The sequence below is a fragment of the Strongylocentrotus purpuratus genome, unplaced genomic scaffold, assembly GCF_000002235.5.
Source record: "Strongylocentrotus purpuratus isolate Spur 01 unplaced genomic scaffold, Spur_5.0 spur5_contig_840, whole genome shotgun sequence".
NCBI classification, from domain to species: Eukaryota; Metazoa; Echinodermata; class Echinoidea; order Camarodonta; family Strongylocentrotidae; genus Strongylocentrotus; species Strongylocentrotus purpuratus.
In genome coordinates, this window is record NW_022145547.1 from 2113772 (window position 1) to 2140596 (window position 26825).

Here is a 26825-nt window from a genome sequence, read left to right on the forward strand (position 1 = left end):
TTCATGACCTATTAAATGAATTTTTTCGTTTATAAAGATTTTAAAATTAAACGAAGTATCCATTAATTTGAATACAAGCTTCCAAAAAAGCGAAACCTTGTGACAAACCAGGAAAAGGTGGTCAATTTTATGTGGGATCTGTGTATCTGTGAACTATTTACATATTGTATCCTATTACGTAACTTCTGCAACCAAAAATCGGAAATACACTATTTAGCTTTGCCAATTCGAAGGCAGAAAGTAATTCATTTTCTTGAAAATAATATAAATGGAATAACCTTCTTTCCAAATACTGTTTACTAAGACTTGTAACACTCTTAGTATATTATTTCTTATCCAGTTTGGAAATGCAATATTTTTAATATCGCTATTATACCAAATCATTTCAATTTCGATATCTTTACTTTAAACATATAAATGTATTTCAATTTACCTCAGAAACAAAACATGTCAACATAAAAATTAGGCCACTTTTTTTCCTACAAATACGATACTGTGGCTGCAGCGAGGTCGATATCAAATAAACAAGTCTGAACAAAGGCTTCTACGGGAATTTGTAGCCTTTAATGATTTGAGTAACCATTTCATCCGTTTCATTCCGTGAAAACTGTGGATAAATCACAGATAAAGAATCGTAAATACAAGTACATCATAGCATCATCAATACAGCAATAACACAGTCTCTTTGAGAAACTCATGAAATAATGTAAATTGTGTCATGATCTTTATAACCTATTCAAATTTCCCAGTCACTATTCTAGTCCATCTGCATTATGGCTTTACATAAATACAAACTCGCATTACTAGTGTCTCAACTAGACTTCATTATAATAGCTTGGTTGAACAATTAACTAGACAATAATAAATTCCAAATCTCTACTTAGTGCTTCAGCACTCTCATAATATATCTTCAAAGTATTTAGCTGTATCTTTACTGTTATCTTTGTTCTTGATACAAGGTAAAATGTACATACATCATATTAAACCAGCATAGGCTTGTATTTCTTACATTACATTACATACTGCAAACATCAACATCTCTCAGTATGAAGTTCAAAACATACACACTAAATTCCACTTTATGTTTTTTGAAAATTCATAGAAATACATTAAATATATAACAAAACTAACCTCTTTGCCCGACTTAATGACAACATTATGACTTAAATCTCCTTGATGCACTGGCAAAAAGGGGATTCTTGAACCTCAGCAAAACCATGTTCATGCATGTAGCCTTCTGAGTGTTTAATATCAAGTGAATATCAATAGATGGCGCTATACTAGGCACCTTGCCTGAGGAAGTGCTATTACAAATACATATGTATTCATGTCATGCATCAATAGTACAAGAAACAAAAGACTTAGGTGATAAAGTAATTTCAAATGCCACTGTCACAACAAAACAATACGCTCTTTTTGTAATTCAAATGTGAACAAAGAGGCAAACACTCAATTTTCTTGATCCAATATTTAAACAAAATTTTCCAAGCACTTTGTTCACCTCTTAAATACTTAAACATCCATGATAGACGGAGTAAACGACATGATAAACAGAGATAAAGAGAGAGAGAGAGAGCGAGAGAGAGAGAAGGAAAGAGAGAAGAGTGAGAGAGAAGGAAAGAGAGAGAGAGAGAGAAAGATAAGGAAAGAGAGAAGAGAGAGAGAAGCCTTGGGAAAGAGAGAGAGAGAGAGTGAGAGAAGGAAAGAGAGTGAGAGAGAGGGAGAGAGAGAGAGAGAGAGATATCTCGATCTTCAGAACAAATGAACTACATGCATCAAATTACTATTTCAGGCTGGTCTGAATATTCCGAGGTTGGGAGGGATAATAACAGATTCGGCACCCCATCTTGGAAAAAAAAACCCTGAAAAGTCTGGGCGTCTCCTTGCATTTATTTATTCATCACAGCTTATTACACGACTTAACTCTTTAAATGCCACACAATTAATCCCCTGCTTCACGTATTATTCATCATGAAATAGATAAATCAAAGGCTTCATGAATATTTAACAGTTCCAGTGCAACATTAATCTGTACCAGTATTAAAATGGTTGTCACGGAGCTAATCAAGACCAGAAATTAGTAATTTTACAAAGCGCCGGATTGTGTTGCACAAAGCAATGCTTCCGTCAATAATTGGTTTGTGCAAAATTGCACGTGTGACAAACGGGTGAATGGCATAAAGGTGAAGAAAGCAAGCAAAGGCTGAACTATCTATCATGCATTTTTCCATGCGTTACTTGGGCAAAAGGGTGACCGACGTGTTTTAAAGAAATCATACTGAATTTTTCGACAATGGTGCTGGCGGGTAATAGACCTTAACACTGAATAATATATATTCTTACACAAGCTTACAACAAAATATTTGTCCTGCCTTCGGCACAAGATTTTGAATAAATCTATATAATCTACACGTTTAACCAATCTGTACAAAACATATTTATAACCTGACGATAAGAAATGTTACACAGCTTGAAGTGAAAAACAGATAAAAAAGATTATTGTACACAAATATTGAATCAGTGAAAAGTGGCATTTTTGCATCGTAAATGACATTCACTTTGACGAAATTAGACGTAAATTTACCCTTTCATCCCTTAATTTACAAACTAGAAGTGATATTGTAGTTACTCGCCTCATGATCACCTACCATCCCAGTATAGCTTCCTGAGTGAGCTGCCAAAGGGATTACCTAACCAAGTACCAGGATTTAAAAACCACATAAGATATTTACTGTTTCTATAACATTTTGAAAGTAGCTGTTTAAGTTTCGTTATAATTCTTGCAACAATTGAAATAGTGTACTACCGTAGTATGAGCACATAGTAAGGAAGTATGAGCACCTTGATAAATATTACCAACTCTGTGTATTGCATAACATGTTCATTATTGTTGATCCAGCATGTATCAATGCTGGCACCATACACAAGCCTCTGCCTCGCTAGGGCTGTCTCTATATTTCTTCGTAAGTGTCTCTCGGATCTGATGTTATGGGTTCTAGATAGGTATCGTCGGTGTTGGGTTTCTTTAGATCTTGATACGTATGGGGGTCGGTAAGATTCTGGTAGTTTGGGGTATCTGTATTAAGATCTTGGTAGACATGGGTATCAGCATTCGGGTCTTCGTAGGTATTGCGGTCTTGCTTTGAGTCATCAAATACAGGGTTCTTATACTTTGATGAGGTCTCACGTGCATTGTTTGGTGGGGACGCGGCTGGTTCAGTCTCTAAACGTCTTTGCTTGATCCTGGAAGTGAAATTCAATAATAAAAACGCATTAAGTTCCTCCTTCTTTGTAATACCATTGAGATTCAGGTACACACGCACACGCGCACGCGCACGCACACTCACACACACACACGCGCGCACAGACATACGCGCGCGCACACACACACACACCCACACGCACACAAAGTTTAGATAGAAGTGAGGTGGGAATGGTCCCTGATGAGCATAACAGCTCACTGCGTATGATTGCGGATGTCCCTTATAACATTTGAAACAAAATCATTATAAACCATTCATTGTATGAATATACTGTATTTTAAGGGCCTTTAGAATAGGATAATCCTGCAATCGCTTTATCAATTATCGTTTTGGCTCCCTTTAGATAAATAAATTCATATCTATATTTGTAAAAATGTTACCATATAGTGGCATGGACTTCACTTTTAATTGTTCTACTGTAGTTGAGTTAACTTACCTTCTATACATCACCAAAGTAATTAGTAGTATTGCGATGAGAACGATGGGTACTATCACACCCCCTATCACAGCACTTAGCGGTTTCCTGGAACCATTATCATCACCTTTAGCACAAACAAAAATCACATACATGTAATTATGCTGTAATGAGCTATACATTTTGTTGGTCCGTTTTACAAAGTTTTTGTTGATTTTATTTATTCATTTATTTATTCATGTCTATTTTAGCGAGCAGTATAGACCATTCAGTTAAAAAAATACTTTACAATGACGCCCTGCTGCAACATACAAATACACAACCCCCCCCCCCCCCCCCCCAAAAAAAAAAAAAAACAAAAACAAACAAAAAAAAAAAAAAAAAAAAAAAAAGAAGTCTAACTTTTATAGCCAAAAGCACTGACCTCTGTTTATCCGGGTGTATATGCATGCCATTAATTTCAAACCATTTAACAATAAGATCATAATCATCTTGTAAATTAATCTTAACTTGAGTAAAATTAACATCATTATTAAATATAAATGTATCATCTGCATAAACATATCTTTTTGAGTGTGAATGCAGATTCAAATTACACGCATCATTAAATAAATAAGCAAACAATGAGAGGGGCGAGGAATGATTTATGCGGTACCCAAGTTTGAACATGTAAATATTCGATATTGCAGCCTTTAACGACAACACAATAATTTATTGCATTTTACCCCGGTCCCCAACATAACAAAATCCTCTGTACGGCCATGCATTATGGCTCAAAGCATGGGCACACAAAAGATTTTTTCTGTTGGGGACCGGGGGGGAATTCAATGAATTATTGATAATTTATTGCACTTTTTTGTGGGAACTGCCCCCTACCCTTCCCCGCACTGCGTACATTCATGGTACAGTGGCAAAGCAATGGCCTCGTAACAGTGAGGCCCCCATGATCAAAACCGTGTCGACTATATAAGTGCCCTTTTGTGGGCATTAATCCTCATTACTGTCATTTTTTTTACTTAAGGGCATTTTCTAGATCTATTAGGAAAAAGTCATTGTCAAAATAATTCCATTAAATGGGGTAAAAAAAAAATATTCCAACTTTATGAGCAACAGTGTAGATTATATTTACTTCCATAAATGACAACTTTTCTTGTCGTTTCATAAAGTTTCACAAAAACTTGTAAACAAAGAAATGTTTTAGAAAAATGTATACATTCCATTTCTCCTTATACTAAACTATACCAAATTAATGCAGACTATTTAACTTTCTCAGCCAATCAAACAGAAATAAGGCGTAATATTAGGATGAATATGTAAACAACGCTGATAAGCTACAAACTTATAAACATATTTATGAAGGTCACAAACTGACTTTAGTTTGACATGTAGCTAGTATATATTTGATAATAAAAATAATACATGAGATTTTTAAGGCGCGTTATTCTCTTGAAATCAAATGCTGAAGGCACACTTGTATGAAAAAGGAAAAATAAATCGCGCAAAAAGCAAACGTATTTGGAACAAAAGAACAGGAGTAATATAAAAAATACGAAAATAAAGGAACAATTAATTAAATGCTGAAAGCATTTTACTTCTACATCCTTTAAAATCTCACATTACCTACGATGTTTTCAAGTATAACATTCAGGGTAGTAAAAGTTTCATTTGTTGCATGCTCTTACCTGAGAGGATGGTCTTTGCATTCACTGATACGGACCAATTACTAAAACCAGCTCCATTGAGAGTTTGGACCTGACAAACATGGAAATAAGAATATGGAGTTGTAGTAATATTGACAATACAAACATCGTCCACACACAAAAGAATTGTTTAAAGCTAGTAAGGGGAGCCTTCCAAAGTTGCGACTGTGCCCGGACGCGTCGGGGCGCGATGAATAGAACAGTCGCGTCCCAAGAGACGCATTGAGGCGCAAAGGGGCGCGAAGGGGCGCAATAGTCACCCTCACCTGATTCTTGCATATGAAAAGAAACCGTCTATTGTTAGTATAAACCCGCTCTATTCTTCTTGCGCCCTTTTGCGCCCCACCAGGCAATGGAAGATTATCTCTCCCGTCATTGTTCTCGCTCGTGATGCGCGGTACAGCTTAAACTTGATATACAGAAAGTATTTGTCGGCCAAAGCCTGACTTCCCCTCCTCCGGTTTTCGTTCTGATAAACTTTCCATTGTTTGTACAAAAATGATGTATTCTTCTCGCGTCGCGATCTATTCTTCTCGCGCCGTTTTGCGTCGTAACGGGCGGGGTATTACCTTTCCAATCATTGTGGCGAAGCTTTGCGATGTACATTACTACAGCACAGCATGAACTTCTCTGGTGGGATCGTCTTTTTTTTATTTTGGGGGGGGGGGGCAATCAACACACTCGTTCATCTTGATCAGAATACTTTATGATTTATTTTTGTTGGGTTTAATACGCCTCCTTTTAATTTTTGTGACGACTGTATGAAATGTGAAATAAAGATGACTATGTACGATTAATGGTTGTTTAATTGCGAGCTTAATTGTCCCCAACAACAAAAAATAAAAGACGAATGATGTGAATGACCACATGTATGCGGTTATAGTCGGCAAATTGATTACTGTTTGGGTCGCTTGTGTATGTTTGTAATTTGAATGATTATCAACATATTTGTATAATTCCCACATCGCGATATGATTCTAGCGTCGTATAATGGACAAAGGAATTATCTTTCTCTCCCGTCAATACGCGTTGCACATCGCCACAGCCTGAGCTTGGAAGAATTTATATTTTGTCAGTCAAATCCTTTTTTTTTCTCCTCCCATGACTTGGTTCTAATAAATTAAAGGTTTGCTTATTAGGGATAAGAAGGATAACATCAAACAAACGATTTACTCAAGATGACGCTCTTTTCATTTCACCTCGCTGTTTGATAAAGTAGAGTTTTACGGAGCGAATACAAAAGAAAAGTTCGCTCTAAGGCCAAATAAAAAAATGATTTATTAGTGTCCTGTTTTTTCGAAAACTAGGAAGGAGGAGGCCCTCTCTTTTCTTTTTTTTTTTCTTTCAAAATGGCCGCTCAAAATGGCCGCTCGGTACATTTTCCCTGACAGTCGGGCTATTTTTCAAGATGGCCGCCGAAATCTTTTAACTTTTAAAAAAAATCAGTAATAGATCCATTTTAGTATTGTTTTTCATGTGTTTTTTTTTCAATTTTTTTAATTTTTTTTTAAATTAAATAAAAAAAAAAAATTAAAACAAATTTCCCCAAAAATAAAAAAAATAGGAGGCGGCCCCCAAAAAGGAAGCAGGCGGGGACGCTAAACATGTATATTTTGTTAAGTGGCCTCAGGGAAAAAAAAACATAAAATGCCATGGCAGGATTTCACGCCCGAGATTTGCCTTCGAAAATTGCCCGTCCAAAAGGCGTTTTAAATCATAATAATTCCATAGCTCTTTTTAAAAGTGCAATAAATAGAAAAAAGAGTCCGGGAACTATATCGAGATTATAAAACACGTGTGTCATGAAGATGTAAACAAAAAAGCGTAGCCTGGTGGTGATAAAGTTGAGCAGCAATTGGAAATGCAATACAAAACATTAATCAGTTCATGATGATAATTAATCATTCGACACAAATGCAAACATTGATTTCTGCTCTAACATTCGAATCATTTATTCGTAGATTTGTATAATTAAGTGGCGAAAGTGAAATTTTGAAATCTTAATGCACAGATACAAAAAACATACCAAATATGTTTTGATTCTTATTCTAAAAAAAAAAAAACGGCAAATTTTAAAAGATCTTTTTAAAAGGAGGGAGGCGCTATAGCCCAGTGGTAGAGCAGAGCAGCTCGTAACCGGGAGCTCCCTGGTTAGAAACCAAATCGATATGCTATTGTAAGGCATATCTCAACATTACATTACGTTCGGAGAGGATCTTAAACCCGCCGGTCCCCTGTTTGCCTAATTCAGAGCATACACATGCTTCATATAGCAGTCAGGAAAAAAAAGCGAACGGTACAGGAAGCTACCTTTTATGGATAGGCCTAAATTGAAGGTTTGGCTTAACTAGGGAGAAGAAGGATAACATCAAACAATAGATCTACTCATGATGACGCTCTTTTCATTTCACCTCGCTGTAAGATAAAGTAGAGTTCTATGGAGCGAATACAAAAGAAAAGTTCGCTCTAAAGGTAAAAACATAGAATGCCGTGGCAGGATTTCACGCGGCCGAGCAAGACTATTGTTTGATCGCTATAATTGTCCGACTTGCTATAGATTCTTGTTTAGCTACACAGTAAGGTTGCTCGCTAGTTATAAGGACCGCTATTCATTGGACAACTATTCATGAAGACCGCTATTCGTAATTTGAGAACATGGTCATTATGTATAAGGGTCATGAATTCGTAATACGACATCCCCCTCCCCAAAACTAAATAAATAAATAGAAAACATGAATAGATTAATAAACTTAACTAATGGTAATTGGGAATAGCCGCCTATGAGCGCAACAACTATTAGCTGCTCAAAGAGCTGTCTTTTGTCATTGCGTTGCAAAAATAAAGTGCTTTTAAAAGTTACATGTACTATAATATCCGTATGTTATATAACACCCAATGTGAACATGACGTGTTCAGGCCTTATAACTATATACAGTGCACGTTAAAACAAAAGACTTTACTAGCGCTAGCTAACAAATATGCAACGTCAAAACGTTCACGAACATTGAAGATAACAAATTGTTAAAGGTGAAATTCAAAGAAAATCACAAATATGTCAACTAATGTATCACTAGAAACTGGTAAGCTAACAGATGGCCATCGTACAAGTTTGAGGTCAGCTACATATCGGGTGATTTATAAAAATAAAAATACAACCACCTCCATAGCAGCTGGGATATACGAGAGATTCGCCAGAAAAATAACGATGTTTTAATGACGTCACAACAGGGACCAATACTGCCCAAGCAGACGACATCCCATAGGGAATGAACATAATTGCAAAGCTATTATTTGTCAAATTATAATGAGTTTAGTGTATATAAATGTACTGGCACGTCAAACGGATCAAAAGGGGACATGACCCGATTCTGATAACTAAAATCTTTTGCTTGTAAATACACAGGATAGGGGTTAATTAACAATCAAAGAAACCAGACTTTCAAATTGAAAAGCCCCCGGATTGATATTAAGGGCGGCATTTGTTCCCTCTTAAAACGCCGAACATACCGCGGTGTCTGCAGCTGAATATACAATGGCGTCTTATTTTGTTTACAAGCGACAGATTCCTTTATTTTTGTATCGCTGCATTTGTCATCAAAATAAAACCATGCGCGGGGTTTAGAGTGAGGCAATAGATTACACATTTAGCCTGACGGTAGTGAAGTAAGAGAAAGAACTCAAGAGAAGATGAAAACACAGGCACTGAAAATGTGTGAGATGTCATGGGACATCGTCTGCTTGTGCAAAAACATGTCCCTGCTGTGATCTCACACATCTCAGCAGCCTTCGGAGAGCTATTCAGGTGCTATGCCGGGGCTGTATTTAAGCGTTTTGTAATTTATAATAATCATTACTTCGAATGTTTCCAAGCATTGAATTTTGATAACCTTGTCGAATCAAAGTTTCAACTTTGCAATAAAGAAAATAAAGCTAGATTTAAAATCAATGAATATCTACTTTAAGACAAATGACACCACCAATAAAGTTTCTTCGCGAAGAAATATTCGATCGAATTTCATGTTTGGAACAGATAGGCGATTTCGAATTGTTCCATCTACCGAAACGTTTTGATGATGCAGGCTCCCGACAATACGACTATCATTTTTGTAATATCTTTAATTTGCAGATGTTTGTTTGTTTTGTATGACATATTTATAAACGCCCTATAATCTTATTTCAAGCAGAATCTTTCAATCTCTTTGATTATAAGTATCATTTTTTAAATCACGGGTATTTAAATACAATAGCTGATTTTGCGAAGATTTAGAGAACCTCCGTTTCTATTCTTTAAATCGATCTTGCATGAGAAAGAACAGAGTGATGATATAGATATATGACCTATTTTGATCGGATGACAGAACAAAATAAATGTAATATGAACCAAATAATGTGTCAAAACATACAGAAGGAATACAATTATACATATCGTTTTTGTTTTGTTCGTGAAGAAATTAATGTAATACAAGTATTGAACACATTAATGAACAGAAATGAACAATCATAACAACGTCAACGCCTACACAACTTCGATGTTTGGGAGGAATATAACAATCAGAACAACAATCTAAATCAATGTCTTGTACGTAAAATAATAATAAAACATATCAGTAGCCAACGTGAAAATTTTAGAGTCAAATCTTTCAAGACGAGAGCGGACACACACGCGAGGATTACATGAATAACTAATGCGTAGGAATGGGCGCGAAAGCTTTTCAAATTCACAAATTCACAATTCACAAAAAGCGCTTCGCCTTTAAGCGCACCCCCCCCCCCCCCACCCCCGAATGAGTGTTATGTAGGGTACGCATATGCATTTTCCCTCCTTTTGAAAACAGTCCCCTAAGTCCGGTGTGTAAAGTCAATACGGGCCGGATTTGTGTGTACTAGACGAGCCGGACTTTTGGTGCGTGAAAAGTACCCCTTTACCAGACAGTAACAATGAGTCTCCAAACAATAGCCAGATTTGATATTCATATTGTGAGCATGTGCTTAGTTATATCGGGATTCCCTTGTTATATTGAAGACGTGGGCTAATATCTGTTTGCCCAGTATTTCTCGCTGATTGTTTGACCAACATTAAATTGCTATTGTCCAGCTGACTTTTCTAAAGGCTTTTCTACCCTCGGCGCTAAAGGGATTGCGGAAAATTTCAACACTATTTGTGTTTCTTGATGACCCAGTAGAAGAAGAATAAGGGCTCCCTGCCCCCCCCCCCCCCCCCCGAAAAAAAATGTCCCAAAACAACGCAATCATTATTAATTCCGTTTACTACTTGATACCAACACGTGCATGATGGATCCCCCGGATGGATCCTTATTTAGACGGTGAGACAGTTCTGTTACGAGAAGCAATTCAACGAATTGCCATGGCTTGTATTTGTTCTAGAACGCACTACGCTCTTTCGATAACACGTGGCCCCTATTCAGCACAATATATATGTATTTTAGTTATTCTTAACAATGACCTAGATCTAAAACTGGCCGCGGATGTAACCCCCCCCCCCCCCCTTCGTCGCAAAGAAATATTCGATAAAATTCTTTGATACGGGCACAGTGTATTTAAATTTGTTCGTAACATTAGTGTTTTGCAAAGAAAGAACATTCTGAAAATGAGCGTCTTCCTTCTAACGAAACATATTGATGATGTTCCCGACAATACGGATATCATTTGCATTAAAAAAACATCGTAATACAGATAAAACGCTTTTTAAATCCAATTCATGGAGAAACTACGACATTCTGGATTAAGTATCATTTTCAACATCACGGATTTAAAAATACGTTCTCTAATTTTAAGAAGATTCAAAGGATCTATGAAATAACAGACTGATGATATAATTATATGATTTATAATGATCATACGACAGAACTGTTTACAAGATGCAACAAAAATTGTTTTAAAAAAAACAAGAAAATCGAAACATGCGATAACATCGCTATAAGGAAATATAAAATTACAATTAAAGTGTCAAAACATGCACGAGGAAAACAATGTCAGAGAGAGTGGGGTAAGTATAAAATAAATTTGTTTTTTTCGTGAACAAATCAATTTGTATTAAAATTGATACAGTATATTGAACACAATCATGAACAGAAAAGGAGGAGATGAAAACAATGAACAATCATGCCAACGTTAACGCCTACAGAACTCCGATTTTGAGAGGAAAATAAACAATCAGAACAAACATTGTAACCAATGTCATGTATGTAAAATAATATTAAAACAAATCAGTAGCCAAAGTAATGCTTTTCAGAGTCAAATCTCGCAAGACGAGAGCGACAAACAAGCGGGCACTACATGAATAACTAATGCGCCGGACCGGGCGCGAAAGGGCGCGAAAGCTATTCAAAGTTTAAGCTCCCATTCACAAATGTCAAGTGCTTCACCGGGGCGCGCCCCGGCGGGGTAATTTCGTAACAATGAGACTCCAAACAATAGCCAGATTTTAATGAGCTGGCAACCAACTGAAGTCCTCTCCTATCCGACGCAAAAAGGCGCTAATGGGCGCATAAAGGCGCCTCCTTTGTTCTCATATCCTGCTCTGCGCCCCGACGCGTCGCGGCACAGTCGCAACTTTGGAAGGCTCCCCTAAGTCATGGCTGCACTTAATCATGAGATATTCTAGTCCGCGAGAAAATACAATCTACAATCATCATAAGCGTTCTCATACGAAAGTTAATTTTTAGATGCCTTTAAAGCATTCAAATGTAATTCATTTTAATGCAGTATCATGCATGTAATCGGTGATTGCTTGCTACATAAATGGCACAATTAAAAAAAGAGAATCACTTTGTAATTTCATCCCAAAGTATATAGTTTCTCTAAAAGCGCTTATGATAACAGCTCAAACTAAAATGTTCTTAAAGGTAAAGACCAGTATTGGAAACGCCCCAATTTCAAAAAATGAAATGGAAGCTCTTATTACCAATCATGTGAAAGAATATGTTTTGAATATTACATGACGATACAAATTTTGACGGGAAAACGCCTACTAATTGATATATTTGGTAAATTAGTATATCTCTTGCCTGTTGAGAGATACAAATGCACGTGTCGCGCACGTGTGTGTAGTCCCATATACATCTTTCTGTGTACAGTGCTTCTAACTTTATGAAGACTTGGCCAAATTTCTTATAATTTTGATGATTCCAGAACCTTGCAGAACATCTATGCTAGATGATCAACCTTTTCTGATCGATTTCACAACGTTTCTTTCACTATGCAATTGCATGACCACAACTGGTCTTTAGCTTAAATAGGGAAAGCTTGTACTAAAATATGAAGAGAATGAATATTCCCTTAAACGTTGGGTCCTAAGGATTGATGTCGAGACATCTATACCTGAACTGTATAATTGATTTCACTGGCCAGGTCCATCACAGTATGTTCCACATCAAATGCACCAGTCATTACTTCCTCCATCTTATAATTGCCATCACCAGCTAGATCAGTTCGCTTGTAGCGGATGATATATTTCTGGATGTTACCATTGATGTTAGATGGTAGAGGGGTAGACCAGGATAGAGTGAAGGAACTTGTAGTACTCTGCAGTATAGTCACATTGATAGGAGCAGGCGCGACTGATTAGAAGAAAATGGTTTATAACAATGTCATGCTGAAATATGGTAGACTTATGTATTGATATTCCGGAATATCAATTACTTTTGTTACTCTCGTTTTAATAGATAAGTACAATGTCTAATTCCAGAAGAAAAAAAAATATTTCAATTGCAATTAAAGCGACTGTGTATAAAATTACATTGGGGTTTGAATCACAATGAAAATGTAATGACATAAAGGAAATAGTAATCTAATGCATCAAAGAGTCATGTATATGATTTATATTGTGCAGGCAAAGTAATTTAGTATACAAACACTGCTAAAGATATATTTACAGATTTCATTACTCCCGATATCCTCTGATATCTCACGTGCTGGCCCGTACTCCACTAACATTTAACCCGACGCTGGAATTAAACATACTCAGAAATTGAGTTTAACAAAGAAGTTATACCGAGGTCTGATTCTAACAAACTGTAGTCCTCGAGTTAAGTTTAATGAATTAGCAGTATACGAACCATACAGTTTGCAATTTAGCAGAATGAATGATTCTCTCTCTATCAAGATCAATTAAATTTGTAGATGAAACTGGTAGTAACGAACCAAAAGGAGTATTAACCGAAAAAAAAAACCATGTTGGACGAAGGTTGTAACAAAAATATCTACAAGAATATTAACTGTTTCACTTAAAAAGCAAAGCAATAACTCCCTTACCCTCACGAAAAAATACATCCTAAGATTAACACCAACCTTCTTCAAGTGTTTTGCTCATAGTCTCACTGCTTTTGTCACCCTCCTCGTCTTTATTTAATGCAGTCAATTGAATGGTATAGTCCAGATAGGTGTCTAACCCTCTTATCGTGTAGGAGCTAGTGTCACGAAAAACTAGGATAGAGTTTGAAGAAGTTGAACCAGGGGGAGCGTAGTAGATAATATAATGGGTCACTCCACTCCTGCATTCTGCTGATTCCGACGGGAGGTGCTGAAACATTAAAAAGCAAATTCATGTTACATGCAGCACAACCACATACAAGAATTTACTTTCACACTAATAAACAAAACTATGAGTCGTTATCTTTTTTTTTTTAATCTACAGTTTTCGCATTAAAGGGAGCTGCTATATGGTCCTGCTAAACAAGATTCTCTTGATTACAAAACATTTTTTTATATTTGCTTCCTTCTGTAAAATAAAATAAAAACTCAATTTCATAAGCCCAACAGCTCTTACTTGCAACTAGCAAACAAAACAAATTGGTGCTATTTAGATGTTTTATATTTTTTTTTACACAAGATCTATTTAATTTAGTCAACTGTTGAGGTACGTAAAGAAACATTCACAAATAGTTAGTGGCGGCGAGGAGTTCTTATTTGACATATCTTGACGAAAAAATAGGTACAATTAAATCTTAATAAGGTTGTAAGTGTCTTTGCCAGCTTCATATCACATATAACGATGCGGTTCTACCTGAATGTAATAAAAGTATGACTAGTAACAGTTATAAATTTTGTGCTCTGGACGAGTCTTTTCATCCAACTACATTTCACGAAGCGACCAAACCGCTATTCTTAAAACAGTTCATACCTCCCATGTCACCTCTAGCTCTTTAGGGTTGATGGCTGAAACTTGTAGTCCAGTTGGAGAAGCACTGGGTTCTGAAGGTTTAAAGTATACACAAGATACTAAATGGCTTGGACCTATAGTAGATGAATACATCACATGGTCATGCAAGTCATAGTAAAATCATGCACTGCTTCTACAGGTACACTTCATGTAGTTTTAGATTAAAAGTCGAACATGAAACTACCGTTGCGCCAAACACAATGAAGGGTATAATAAACAAATTTTATAGGGAAACGTATGTTTTGCCTTTGTAGAAGAAATTTTTGGTGTCACAATTTAGAAAGATAAAAAGAATTAAAGATAGAATGTATGGAACCTTTAAAATACAAACATTTCTTTGTACAGACTTTACTAAAAAAAAAACTAAATAAATCAAACATTTCAATGGAAAGTGCATTCAATCAATGAAAAGTGCATTAATATCCCTAATGTACATCAAAATGTACAAATCAATTACTAAAACGCAAAAACAATGTACCTGTAACCAAATGTATAACTCCAATACACTCAATTATTTTCTTCTGAGCATAACTTACTTCTACAGAGAGTTATTGTGTCGCTCCTAGGAGACTCGGGTCCTGTTCCACCTGTTCCTTCCCTCACTGCTGCTACACAAAACCTGTAATCTGTGTCGGGTGTCAGGTTACTAACGATGGCTGATGTTGTTAGTTGATCTACTCTCTGATCTGTTACCCAGTCACCATCCTTCTTTACAAAGACATCATATCCTACCAGAGGAGGATCACCTACGTCATCTTCTTCAGACCATTCATTCCATCGAAGACCAACTGTAGTTGACGTGGTGCTCAATATCACTGGTGCTTTCTCAATGACTGGCAGAACTGAACAAAAACAAACAGAGACAGTAATACTTAATATAATAATTTATTAAAATACCATCAAAATCAATGACACGCCTATAATAGAAGTTCTTCCACCAAGTCAATATGTATATAAATTTCACCAAAGTACACAGGAGTACTATACTGACATCTTACAGAGCTGCTACCATATGATGCAGAGAATGTGCATACGTTGTTTGAGCGAGCCTGAATCGAATGACAAGGTTCACAAAACATTGTAAAGCACTTACAGACATCGTAGGTGTATCAAGTGCTACATAAGCCCAGAATATCAAATTTTAAAAATATAAAGTTCATTGATTAATTCACATGTAGGGCTTATGTATGGGTCAATGTACAGATGGCGACTTGCATGTAGAAACAACTTTATCAATATAGGAACATACATTCCATGTTAAAAGGTTACTAAATTACAAATTCATGTTGACTTTTGTTGATCTGTAATTATATAATGTATACATCACATATATTTTGTCTTTTTAATGTAAGTTTATATGTCATATATTTTATATTATTTTTTCTATTACTTTTGTTCTACCTGCTAAGCTCCACCCCTAAAAGAAACCCTCCAAAAACAATCATTTGTGACATCATCATGTCAGTCATTCATCAGTGAGCTAGAGGGACAAAAGACATTGGTATGTCCCTTCCCATCAACTGAACACCTGTTCACAAAAGCATTGCATGTTTTTTATACAATGCTTACTCACACAATTCAATTACATTTTAGGCAGCTGCTATGTCAGAAATACCCAAGCAACACCATGAAAAGAAAGGTTTAAATGGGCTATTATATGAAAACATGCAATGCTAATGTAACAAGTTTCACAGTGGGTGAGGAAATACCACCGTCTATTGTGAACAGGTGGTCAGTTGATGGGAAGGGACATACCAATGTCTTTTGTTCATCTAGCTGACTGATGAATGCCTGGCATAATGATCTCACAAAAGTCATCTACTTTTGGAGGTTTTTTTAGGGGTGGAGCTTAGCACTGAGGTAGAACAAAAGTAATATAAATATATTATAGTATTAATGACTGCTTTGAGAGAAATAGTTGTTTGTTATACGCTCAAGGGAAGGTTACAATTGTGCTATTGCCCGAGGCGTGCCGAGGGCAATAGCACAATTGTAACCTTCCCGAGAGCGTATAAAAACAACTATTTCTCGAATATCAAAGCAGTCATTAATACTTTTATATACCGAAGAGTCAACTAACCAATCAACTGGTAGAACTCTGTAGAAAATAACTCAACTGGTAGAAATCCGTAGAAAATAACTCTATTTGTAGAACTCTGTAGAAAATAACTCAACTGGTATAAAATAACTCTATTTGTTAAAAATTTTTACAGTACAATTGTGAAAATGATATGTGGGGGCTTGCACCTGCTGACTAGGAGAAACATGGGCATGGCTACTTGTAGTGATGTTGCATGTGCGTGGGAAGTTCTCTGGGTTATTTGTGATCTCATTGAAAATGTCATTTAGTTCCCGCAGTTCCTGGCTTTCACTACGCTGACCACCAGTAGATGTTGTTGATGACGATGGTACTGATTTCGGATCAACAGCTGCCGCGATACCATGACCTATGTTTGATGACGATGGTACTGATTTCGGATCAACGGCTGCCGCGATAGCATGACTCATGTTTTCTTTGGCTGTACTGCTGGTCATAGCATAGTGTTTGAGACTGGTCTCCGCCTTGTGTCCGGAGACACTCATGATTTCTCTTTCTCTGAACCCAGCATTTTGTAGGGTACTGATGCTGGTTGCCCTTAGGCAATGGTGGGTGTAAGCCTTGGTACCTGCACGAGATGATATTGTTTTCATTTTGTCTCCGATGCTGTTGTTTCCCAAGGGATGCATTACAGTACCATTGATCAGAAGAAGATGGATTGGATTTGAACTCACGCTTGGCCTGTGCATTTGCCGGTCTCTGCCAAAAACTCTTACATCGTGGATCCAATTTATCTTTGTAGCGTAAGAATGAGGCAACAGGACATCGTGGACCATTAGTTGGAATCATGACACCACCTTGGCTCTTCTCTAGTTTATCTGCACGGTTGTTTTTTGTGAGTGTATCTTTCAGAGTTATGGAGCATTTTCCCCCTTCATCACAAATGTCAAAGCTGTCAAGTGTCATTTCACGCAAATTCTCTCTACCCCGATTGCAAAAGTACAACATTACGTCCATAAATACCTTGTCCTGAAGACCCACAGGATCATCCAAATCAAGCGAACCTTGGATTTTGTCCATGTCTTCTGCTGAGATAGCTGGTTTGTGAGTTACAACTCCCTTTCCTTCCTGTTTAAGCATTGCTGAAAAACACTTAAAAACTCTCGTCGAGTTGGAAAAATCTTCATGCTTGATGATATCTATCTTATTACAGTTGAGGAAATAACGCTGAAGTCCGAATCTAATAGCTAACATTGACTTCTTCATGTAATAACTTCCGTTCTTCCGTCTGGCACCAGCGTAAAACTTTTGCAGTACATTGTCCAGCTCCGAATTTGAAAGCTTGTTTACGCTATCGAGGTCTGTGCTGATAACTTGCAGGAAGTCTTCGAATATTTTCATGGAGCATTTAACGGAATTTTTCGTGTTCTTGCTGTCAGCAGAATCAATCAAGTCTCTCATTTGATCATCATCAAGAAGCTGAAATCTTGGGAGCGTTTCTAATTCCGCCATTTTGGCCTAGTACAGTCGGTCGTCTGCGTTGGCAGCTACTAGGGAGTCGGGCTAACTCGCCCCACGGGACATCTCGCCCCAGCGAGATATCCCGACATGATTTATCGATCGAGAGATACCAGTAGTCTGCTAATTAACGGCCAGGACGAAAGAATGTGAACAAATATCAGCCATATCGTCTAAAATGTACAATGAGCACAAACATATACACATTGGTATCTCTCGATCGATGAATCGTGTCGGGACATTTCGACCCAGTCTTTGATGCTGGGGCGAGATGTCCCGTGGGGTGAGTTACAAAATTGGTAAAATATAGCGACCAATTCTTCGCACACGTACGGTATCCTGGATCGCTCAAACCATTTTTTAACATGTAAACCTATGGGGTAACCATGGAGACTAAACTATTTTCCCGGTAACCATGGTTATTGGGATTTTAGAACTGTTTTAAGCATGGTTACCGGGAATTTTACAGGAACAGTTAAAGTTTATGAATGCAATTTCGACCAATCAGATGGCTGGATTTCTTAAGTGAGGTATATAAATATATATATTGATATATATATGACATAAATGTACATCAAAAAGTAAAAAGATATGTGATGATCAACAAAAGTCAACATGAATTAATTTAGTAACTTTTAATATTAATAGATAGCAGTTTATTCAGTATGCCCCCTAGGCACTGCCATTTGTTTGTATTACTGAATGCTTCACACACATTTTGCAATATATGTCTGTTGATGTTGTTGCTGTTTTTGAGGTTGCTTTTGTTGCAGCTGTTATTGTTGTGGTAGTTGGTGGTGTAGTCGTGTTGTCATTCATGTTGTAACAGTTGTTGTTGTTGTTGTTATTTTTTATTACATGGCGAGGGAAGGCACACGTGCCTGCCTATTCCTTTGCCATGAAAGTTTTACAAAACCAGAGCCTCCAACAACATAACTGATGCAATCCCCTGTTTTGGCCCTGTAACACTGGATGAAGACAGAACGACTGAGAATAATTCTGCATCTAAAGAAAGTGAATGCATACAGGTATCTCACAGATGTACATTAGAGTAAAGCAATGTCGCGCAGTTTGCTCACCATAGGTTGCGTTGGTAATGAGCGTACTGGGATAGCCTGTATTTTCAACAGTAAGAATGCACTGGTATCCCCCATCTGCCAGTGGATACACACTATCAACATCAAAGACAACAGCTCGTTCTGACCCTGAGACAGTGCTTGATCTCATGGTGATTCCTGTCCTGTTATTGGTGTCTCCAGTACGTCTGTACAGATCAACTGAGGATGCATCGGGAAGTGGGATACCCTCAACATAACATGTGAAGCTAGATGGTTGGTATGGGTTCACTCTCACTGGAACCAATCTGGATATTCCTGTCAAGAACCAAGATGAGAAAATAAGAAAGAAGAAACTTAAATAATACACACAATTTGAAACACAGAATCTGTTTGCTTTATGTAATAATAACTAACAATACATACAGTGTATGGGGAACAAATCCTACATGCACTTTATAGGACATTGACCAATCCTGATATTCATCAATAAAGAATGGATTCGTTTGTATTAGAAAGAATGAACAATTACTTATAATATTGATATTCCTGTCAAAACAAAGCAAAAATACAAAACATTAAATACAAATGTACATGTCTGCAGCAATAGAAGATTGCAACTCGACCAGTCACTTCATTGTATCAGTATTTAGATCCAGAACTATATAGGCAAGATCTTAAAAAAAACTACCACAAATACACATGTTCATGTACATGCAGATTTACCTAAACAAGAGAAGATATCAATCTGATTATTGATTACAATATCTTAGTTGATGCAAAGTATCAGACTGGTGTACGTAATTTGATTAAACAAGTTAAATTGGAATACATACAATTGTCACCACGAGACAAATGGGAAATATGTAAAGTTAAGATAAAAGAATTTACGATGTCATACTGTAAACAAAAATATGATGTTCAAAAAGAAGCTTTTAATAAACTTAAAAAGGAATATGATACCTTGAGTAAACAGTTAGATAGGGATCCAAATGAAGATGTTATTAGTAAGATGAAGGAAGCACAGAAGAAAATAGATAAATATTATACACATAAATGTTAAGGGGCGTTTGTAAGATCGCGGTCAAAATGGATTGAAAAGGGTGAGAAGGCAAGCAAATATTTTTTACAGTTGGAAAAGCGCAATGGGCAGAAGAAAAAAAATAGAAAGTTTACATGTGAATGGAAAAACTATTAAGGATGATGAAAAGGTTTTACAGGAAATTCATAAATATTTTGAAAAAGTGTATGTTAAGGAATGCACGAATGTTCATGTTGATAATTATTTTAAAGATTTAATTATTAGTACTCTGACCGATGAAGAGGCATCGAAGTGTGAAGGGTTGCTAAGTGAAAAGGAATGTAAAGACGCATTGCAATGTATGGGTAATAACAAAGCCCCTGGAAGTGATGGTCTTAGTGCTGAGTTCTACAAGGTTTTTTGGTTAGAAATTAAAGATTTGGTTATTGCAAGCTTAAATGAGGGGTATCACAAACAAAAATTATCTTCTTCTCAAAGGCAGGGTCTTATTACGTTGTTATTTAAGAAGGGGGGTAGGGGTTATTTAGACAATTGGAGACCAATTTCGTTATTAAACAATGATTATAAAATTGCGGCAAGAGTACTGTCTAAAAGACTTCAACGTGTTTTATCAAGTATCATTTCAACTGATCAAAGAGGTTTTATGAAGAAAAGATCCGCAGCAGAAAACATACGATTAGTACAAGATGTAATCGACTATTTAAAGACATCCAATAGTTCGGGAATTATATTCTTTTTGGATTTTAAAAAAGCATTCGACAATGTACACGTTCGCTCATAAAGGTGGAATATATTTTTTTTAGCCCAATTTAGGGAATTATTTTAAAAATAATTTAAAAATAATAGATCTAGATAATAGTATACATTCTCAGATTTTATTGAATAATAATTTGCCAATGTGTGTTTTGCGTGACTGCTAAAGCATGTTTATGCTACTATGCTTATTAATTAAGGGACCTATGCCCTTAAGTCATAAATGACAGTAATGAGGATTAATGCCCCACAAAAGGGCACTAATATAGCACATCGACACGGTTTTGATCCTGGGGCCTCACAGTTACGAGGCCATTGCTTTGTCACTGAACCATGACTGTACGCAGCGGGGGCTAGGGTAGGGGGCAGTTTCCATAAATAAAAAAAAACACAGAAAATGCAATACATTTTCAATAATTTATTGCATTTTACCCTGGTCCCCAACATAAACAAATCCTCTGGAAGGCCATGCATTATGGCTCAAGGCATGGGCACACAGAATATTGTAGATAATTTTGTTCATGATAATGCCATTATATATACTGATCAACCTGTATAATATCTAGGAGTATATGTAGGCGAAAGTAAGAAATTGTTACAAGATTTAAACTGGAATGTAAAAATAGATAAAATTCGAAATGTATTAAATATGTGGAAAATGAGAGATCTTACTTTTTATGGCAGAATAATTGTTTTGAAAATGTTAGCGGCGTCACAAATTGTATATAATGCAACTGTTGTACCAGTACCAAAACATGTTTCACAGATATTGAACAGACTATTATTTCGTTTCTTATGGAACGCCAAAAAAAAAAAAATTAAACGTAATGTAATTATAAGTGATATTGAAAATGGTAGATTGAATATGATTGATATTGCTAGTAAAATATCTCCACTTCGTTTGGCATGGATATCTCGTTTTTTTTAATGATAATGGCTCTTATTGGAAAAAATATGTTTAAATACTGGTCCGACAAAATAGGGGGTTTGCCACTATGTTTACATTTCAATTGTAACATAAAGGATATGAATTTATTATGCTCTAAACATAATTTGCCAGAATTTTATGTAAATTTTTTTTGTACTTGGTCAGAACTAAAATTCATTGATATGTTTAAAGTAAGAAATATTCCACATGAAATTATTTGGAAAAATAGTAACATTACCTTTCAGAACAAAATACTGTTTTATCGAGAATGGCAAGAGGCCGGTTTATTGAAAATTCATAATTTGATTACAAATGGTATTTGGAATGATTCTACAATACTAAATACAAAAGTGAAAGCACAACAGCTCTTGTTTTTTTTTAATATACAAAATTAAAGAAAGCATTTCCACAGTGTTGGTTGGATAGATTTAGTTATATACCTCATTTTAAGATTCTTTACTAATCCTGTCTTCTGATTGGTTGAAAATGCAGTCATGTTCTTAACCATGCCCGCTAATTGAAATTCATAGTCATTTTTCCCGGCTCTACCGGTTTATATCCATTTTTCATAGCACTTTTTCCATGGCTGTGAAACGTGACGTCATTTTGCTGCGATCCCCATTTTGGTTTACGTGTTACCGTATAAGTTTCTTTTGTGCGATGACCGATGCGCAATACCGTTAACGGTGTTTGAGTGCAATTCGATTTTGGTCGCTGCATTCAGGCGACGAATCTACCAATCCACGCAGCGCAGACGACCGATCGCCATTTTGTGTACTAGTCTCGATCGCAAAATACTGGGGTTTTGGGTGAGTCAACATTTTCCTTTTTTTCGGTATATAAAATATATATTGACTGCTTTTAATATTCGAGGCATAGTTGTTTCTATAGGGTCTCGGGAAACTCACAACCTGCTATGACCCCGCGGCGCAAGCGCCTTGGGGTCATAGCAGGTTGTGAGTTTCCCTTGACCCTATAGAAACCACTATGCCTCTCAAAGCAGTCAATATATCCTTACTATGAACTTGACAAGAATGTGATATTTCGAATATGATAGAAATAGAAACAGGGGATAAAGTGAATGTTTTTGTTATGAAAGTGAAAGATTACTATCGTTTGTTATTACGTAATAAGTCAAAAGAACCAAATATCATTTATTTTTGGAATTTCTTTTTAGATTTGGATAATGACTTTGTTTGGAAGGATGTATTTTTATTTAAATTAAAGCAAATTCGTAATAATAAAGTTAAACAATTTAATTTCAAGATGATTCATAGGTTTATTGCCTCAAAAGAAAACTTATATAAATGGTAAATTGTTAATAATAATTTATGCAACTCTTGTGGACAAGTTGACTCAACGTTTCATTTTATGTTATATTGCAAGGATGTGACTATGTTTTGGAAAATAATATGTAATTTGATATTTAATATATTCCAAATAGAAATACAAATAGATAATAGTTGTAGGAAAGGATATTGGAAACAAGAAATATTCACTTCTGAATATTATTTTAAATTATGCGCAATATGCAATTTATAAATGTTACGTTAAGAAGATTGTTAATGGTTCTGTTTACTACCCACATACTTTGTTTTTTTAATTCAAGTCGTTGCTAAGATTATTTTTAAGATATGAATGTGTTAGCAAAGAAGATAATACTAAGCTGGAAGAATTGTTGAATGTACTTTAATCTTTAACCTATGTTATGTTTCACTCAATTATTGAGTTATTAATGTACAAATGTATTATTATTATGGAAATAAAAACCTCGCTTGAGGATAAGAGAAAAAAAAAAATCAATCTGATTATTTTGTTTGAAGTAAAATTGCTAAATGTATTAATGCAATACTCCTGGTATGCAAATCATACATACTTCGTGAAACGACTTTTATCAATCATGACGTCTTTCCACTTGAGAAAATATTTTTTGTATTACAGTCAAAGCTGTCCACTTCAAATCCCACTTGTGAGATTTCATGTAGCGACCAGCAACATCAGCGCTTGAGCAATTTCGTTCACTCGCTCTGCTGAAAACGGCTCGCACAGCGGCAGCTTATAAACGGTCGTTTACACACCAAAATCAACTCAACCCCAAGCTTGTATTCAAACTTCAATCAAAATATTTAATGACCGACAGGGTATGGTTTCTTGCACATTTTATTACAGGGACGAGCCAATATAGGCCATTTTCGTAATGTAACCACATTTAATGCATAAGTCATTGTGAAGTGCCTCAATACAAATTATTTCATTCACCTGATAGCTAGCTAGGAATAATAGTATCTCAATAGTCAAAATGCAACTGCATATATTAAGTGTTGCTAGGTAGGTCAAGCCATAGGCCCGAATTCACAAAGGAGGTTTGTCGACAAAACTTGGTTTTCGTGCGTCATATGACGCGTTTTGACGCGTTTTTACAAACCTGGTTTGTAAAAAACGCGTAAAAACGCGTCATACTATGACGTACGAAAACCAAGGTTTGTCGACAAACCTCCTTTGTGAATTCGGGCCATAATGTTTGCCCAACCTGGCAACAACTAATGTATGCAGTTCGGATTTTGTCTATTGGAAATGGCCTATTGAAAACATGACTATTCGGCGTCATTGTTATGAACTTCGCGATCGATGACTCGCTTGTTCGCGCACTGGCCGGCCTGCGAGAGGCCTGGTGAGCAGGCGTACATTCATTTCTTTTAAATATTTTGTTAATATGCCTTCAAATTAAAAGATCCTGGACAATCCCAAGCCCCCCCAAAAAAAAGAAAAAAAGAAAAAAAAGAGTGTAAACAGTTTTGTATTTTTATTTTGACTATTTTTAAACACCAAAAAAGAAACTTGGGTTGTTACATTTAAAAGGTGGCCATCAATTACGCCGACCTATCTAAAATGACCGCTTGTCTAGAACAACTACTTTTTGTGTTTCGCTTGGGCAATCGCTATAGACAGGGTCGACCGTCCAAAGATTAACCAATAACTGATAATCATTTGGAGGGGAAAAGGGTTGTTTTTTTACATTTAACTTCCGCCTACTGCGCGTAAGGTGAAGGAGAAACTTCATTCAAATATAAATTGGACTTTATACACTGTTGGTCATAATGGTGGAATATTTATTTTTACCCCAGTTTAGGGAAGGATTTAAAAAAATTATTTATTTCTAATAGATCTAGATAATGGCATACATTCTCAGATTTTATTGAATATTAATTTGAGAGTGTTTGTTTTGCGTGACTGCTTAATCATAATTGTGCTACTATGCTAATCAGCTAAGGGACCTACGTCCTTAAGTCATAATTGACAGTAATGAGGATTAATGCCTCACAAAAGGGCACTTATATATAGCTGATCGACTCGATTTTTATCCCGGGGCCTCACAGTAACGAGGCCATTGCTTAGCCCCTGAATCATGACTGTACGCAGTGTTTGCTAGGGTACGCGGCCCCTTCCACAAATCCCCCAAAACGAAGAAAATGCAATAAATTGTCAAAAATTCAATGCATTTTCCCCCGGCCCCCAACAGGAAAAAACTTCTCTGTAGGGCCATGCATTATGGTTCAAGGCATGGCCACCATTATGACCAACAGTGTACATAACAAACAGTAAAACGTATTTTTGAACTTTGCTCAAATGTCTGCAACAAACAAGAATAGAATCATATTAATAATGGCTGAACACGGGAACAAAACAGAATACAATATATGCTGGGTATAATTACTTTGACAATACGGTCCAAACCAGCTATCAAGGCATTGTCCATTACAATGACCCCTCTCCGTCTCGCAAGCTTCTGCAGCACATTGACATTGCTGAAGACAATCAATGCCAAAGGTACCCCCTTCACACTCTGAAAAAATAAAACACAATTCATGTTTATATTGGAGACATCTGACCAATGATTATTATTGAATACTAAAGGCGAAGATAACTTTCGCTCGGGTCTACTTGTACGCATGAAGTTAACAATGGAACAAGCAGTTGGCACACACCCTTTTTCAGATTGTTAAAGTTTCCCTCCATCAATGAAAACACTTTAAATGGAATACTTTGTCATGATTGGGTGAATCCAAACAATGAATACGATATATTAAACAAATATTTACGGCTATTTTTTACCTCACTATTCAAATTAAAATACATGTACATGTAGCTCCTCGGTGTTCTTGAGATTGCACTATGCCCCTCGTCTTGTCTTGGGGCATAATATAATACAACATCACGTTGGGCGAATAATCACAATAGTAACCATGCCCTTCAAAGAAGTCAATATTTGTCTACTAGAAGCCCCTCCAAAGTATACATTATAATAATGTATTTACTATCTCAGCACTATGTACATAGTATATGGTTGATATGACCAATGTACATACTGTACATGTACATGTAGTTATGAGCGTTCATACATGGTACATAAAAACAAAATACCTGTGTGTCAATTAGCACACTGTACCATTCATGTATGTACATGTTGTATGTAGACTGAAGATAAATAAATAGAAATTGATTTGAAAAATTCAACACCCTTTATTGTCAAATAGTATTTTACCTTGACATTGGACCTGGCCATTACTGCGTACTTTGTATCCTAGAGCACACTTCTGCTCAGGGCACTCTCCAGTCTGTTTCTCACATGATTCATCATTCAAGCAATGACATTTATCAGTGCATTGAGATCCATAGTAACCGGCTTCACATTCATCTGGAACTGAGGATGCCAAGAAAATATTTTAGAAATCATAATTTAGCAAGCACCAGCAAATAATATTAGATGAAGTCCACAATGATATGGTTGTTTCCCTTACACAATTCTTTTCCTTGTAACTAGTTTGAATTGTTTCCGAGCACTATATACCAACTTCAATTATGGCACATATTATTACTGAATTTAACCGTGCCTTCACTAAATAAGTTCATGTATTTGTTGAATATGTCATC

General features: G+C 36.2%; 1 protein-coding gene across 1 annotated transcript; it reads right to left on the reverse strand.

Moving 5' to 3' along the window:
- Positions 1 to 1692: 1692 nt before the first annotated feature.
- Positions 1693 to 26347, reverse strand: LOC105440361 (angiopoietin-1 receptor-like). The gene is made up of 12 exons (XM_030988326.1): positions 26341 to 26347; positions 25609 to 25737; positions 19195 to 19488; positions 17621 to 17739; positions 16839 to 17217; positions 15096 to 15401; positions 14521 to 14591; positions 13689 to 13920; positions 12720 to 12958; positions 5361 to 5430; positions 3700 to 3805; positions 1693 to 3243 (listed from the first exon to the last, which is right to left on the reverse strand). The coding sequence occupies exons 1-12, from the start codon at positions 26345 to 26347 to the stop codon at positions 2952 to 2954; spliced, it is 2244 nt and encodes a 747-aa protein (XP_030844186.1). The 3' UTR covers positions 1693 to 2951.
- Positions 26348 to 26825: the final 478 nt, after the last annotated feature.

Bases quoted from the DNA above. Each gene is read 5' to 3' on its own strand.
- LOC105440361 (XM_030988326.1), bottom strand. The intron at 19,489-25,608 runs GTAATTATACCC...GGTTCTTGACAG, and splicing joins GTTTGGACCGTATTGTCAAA to GAATATCCAGATTGGTTCCA. The intron at 17,218-17,620 runs GTATTTATGGAC...GCAGGTACCAAG, and splicing joins CTGTGGGTCTTCAGGACAAG to GCTTACACCCACCATTGCCT.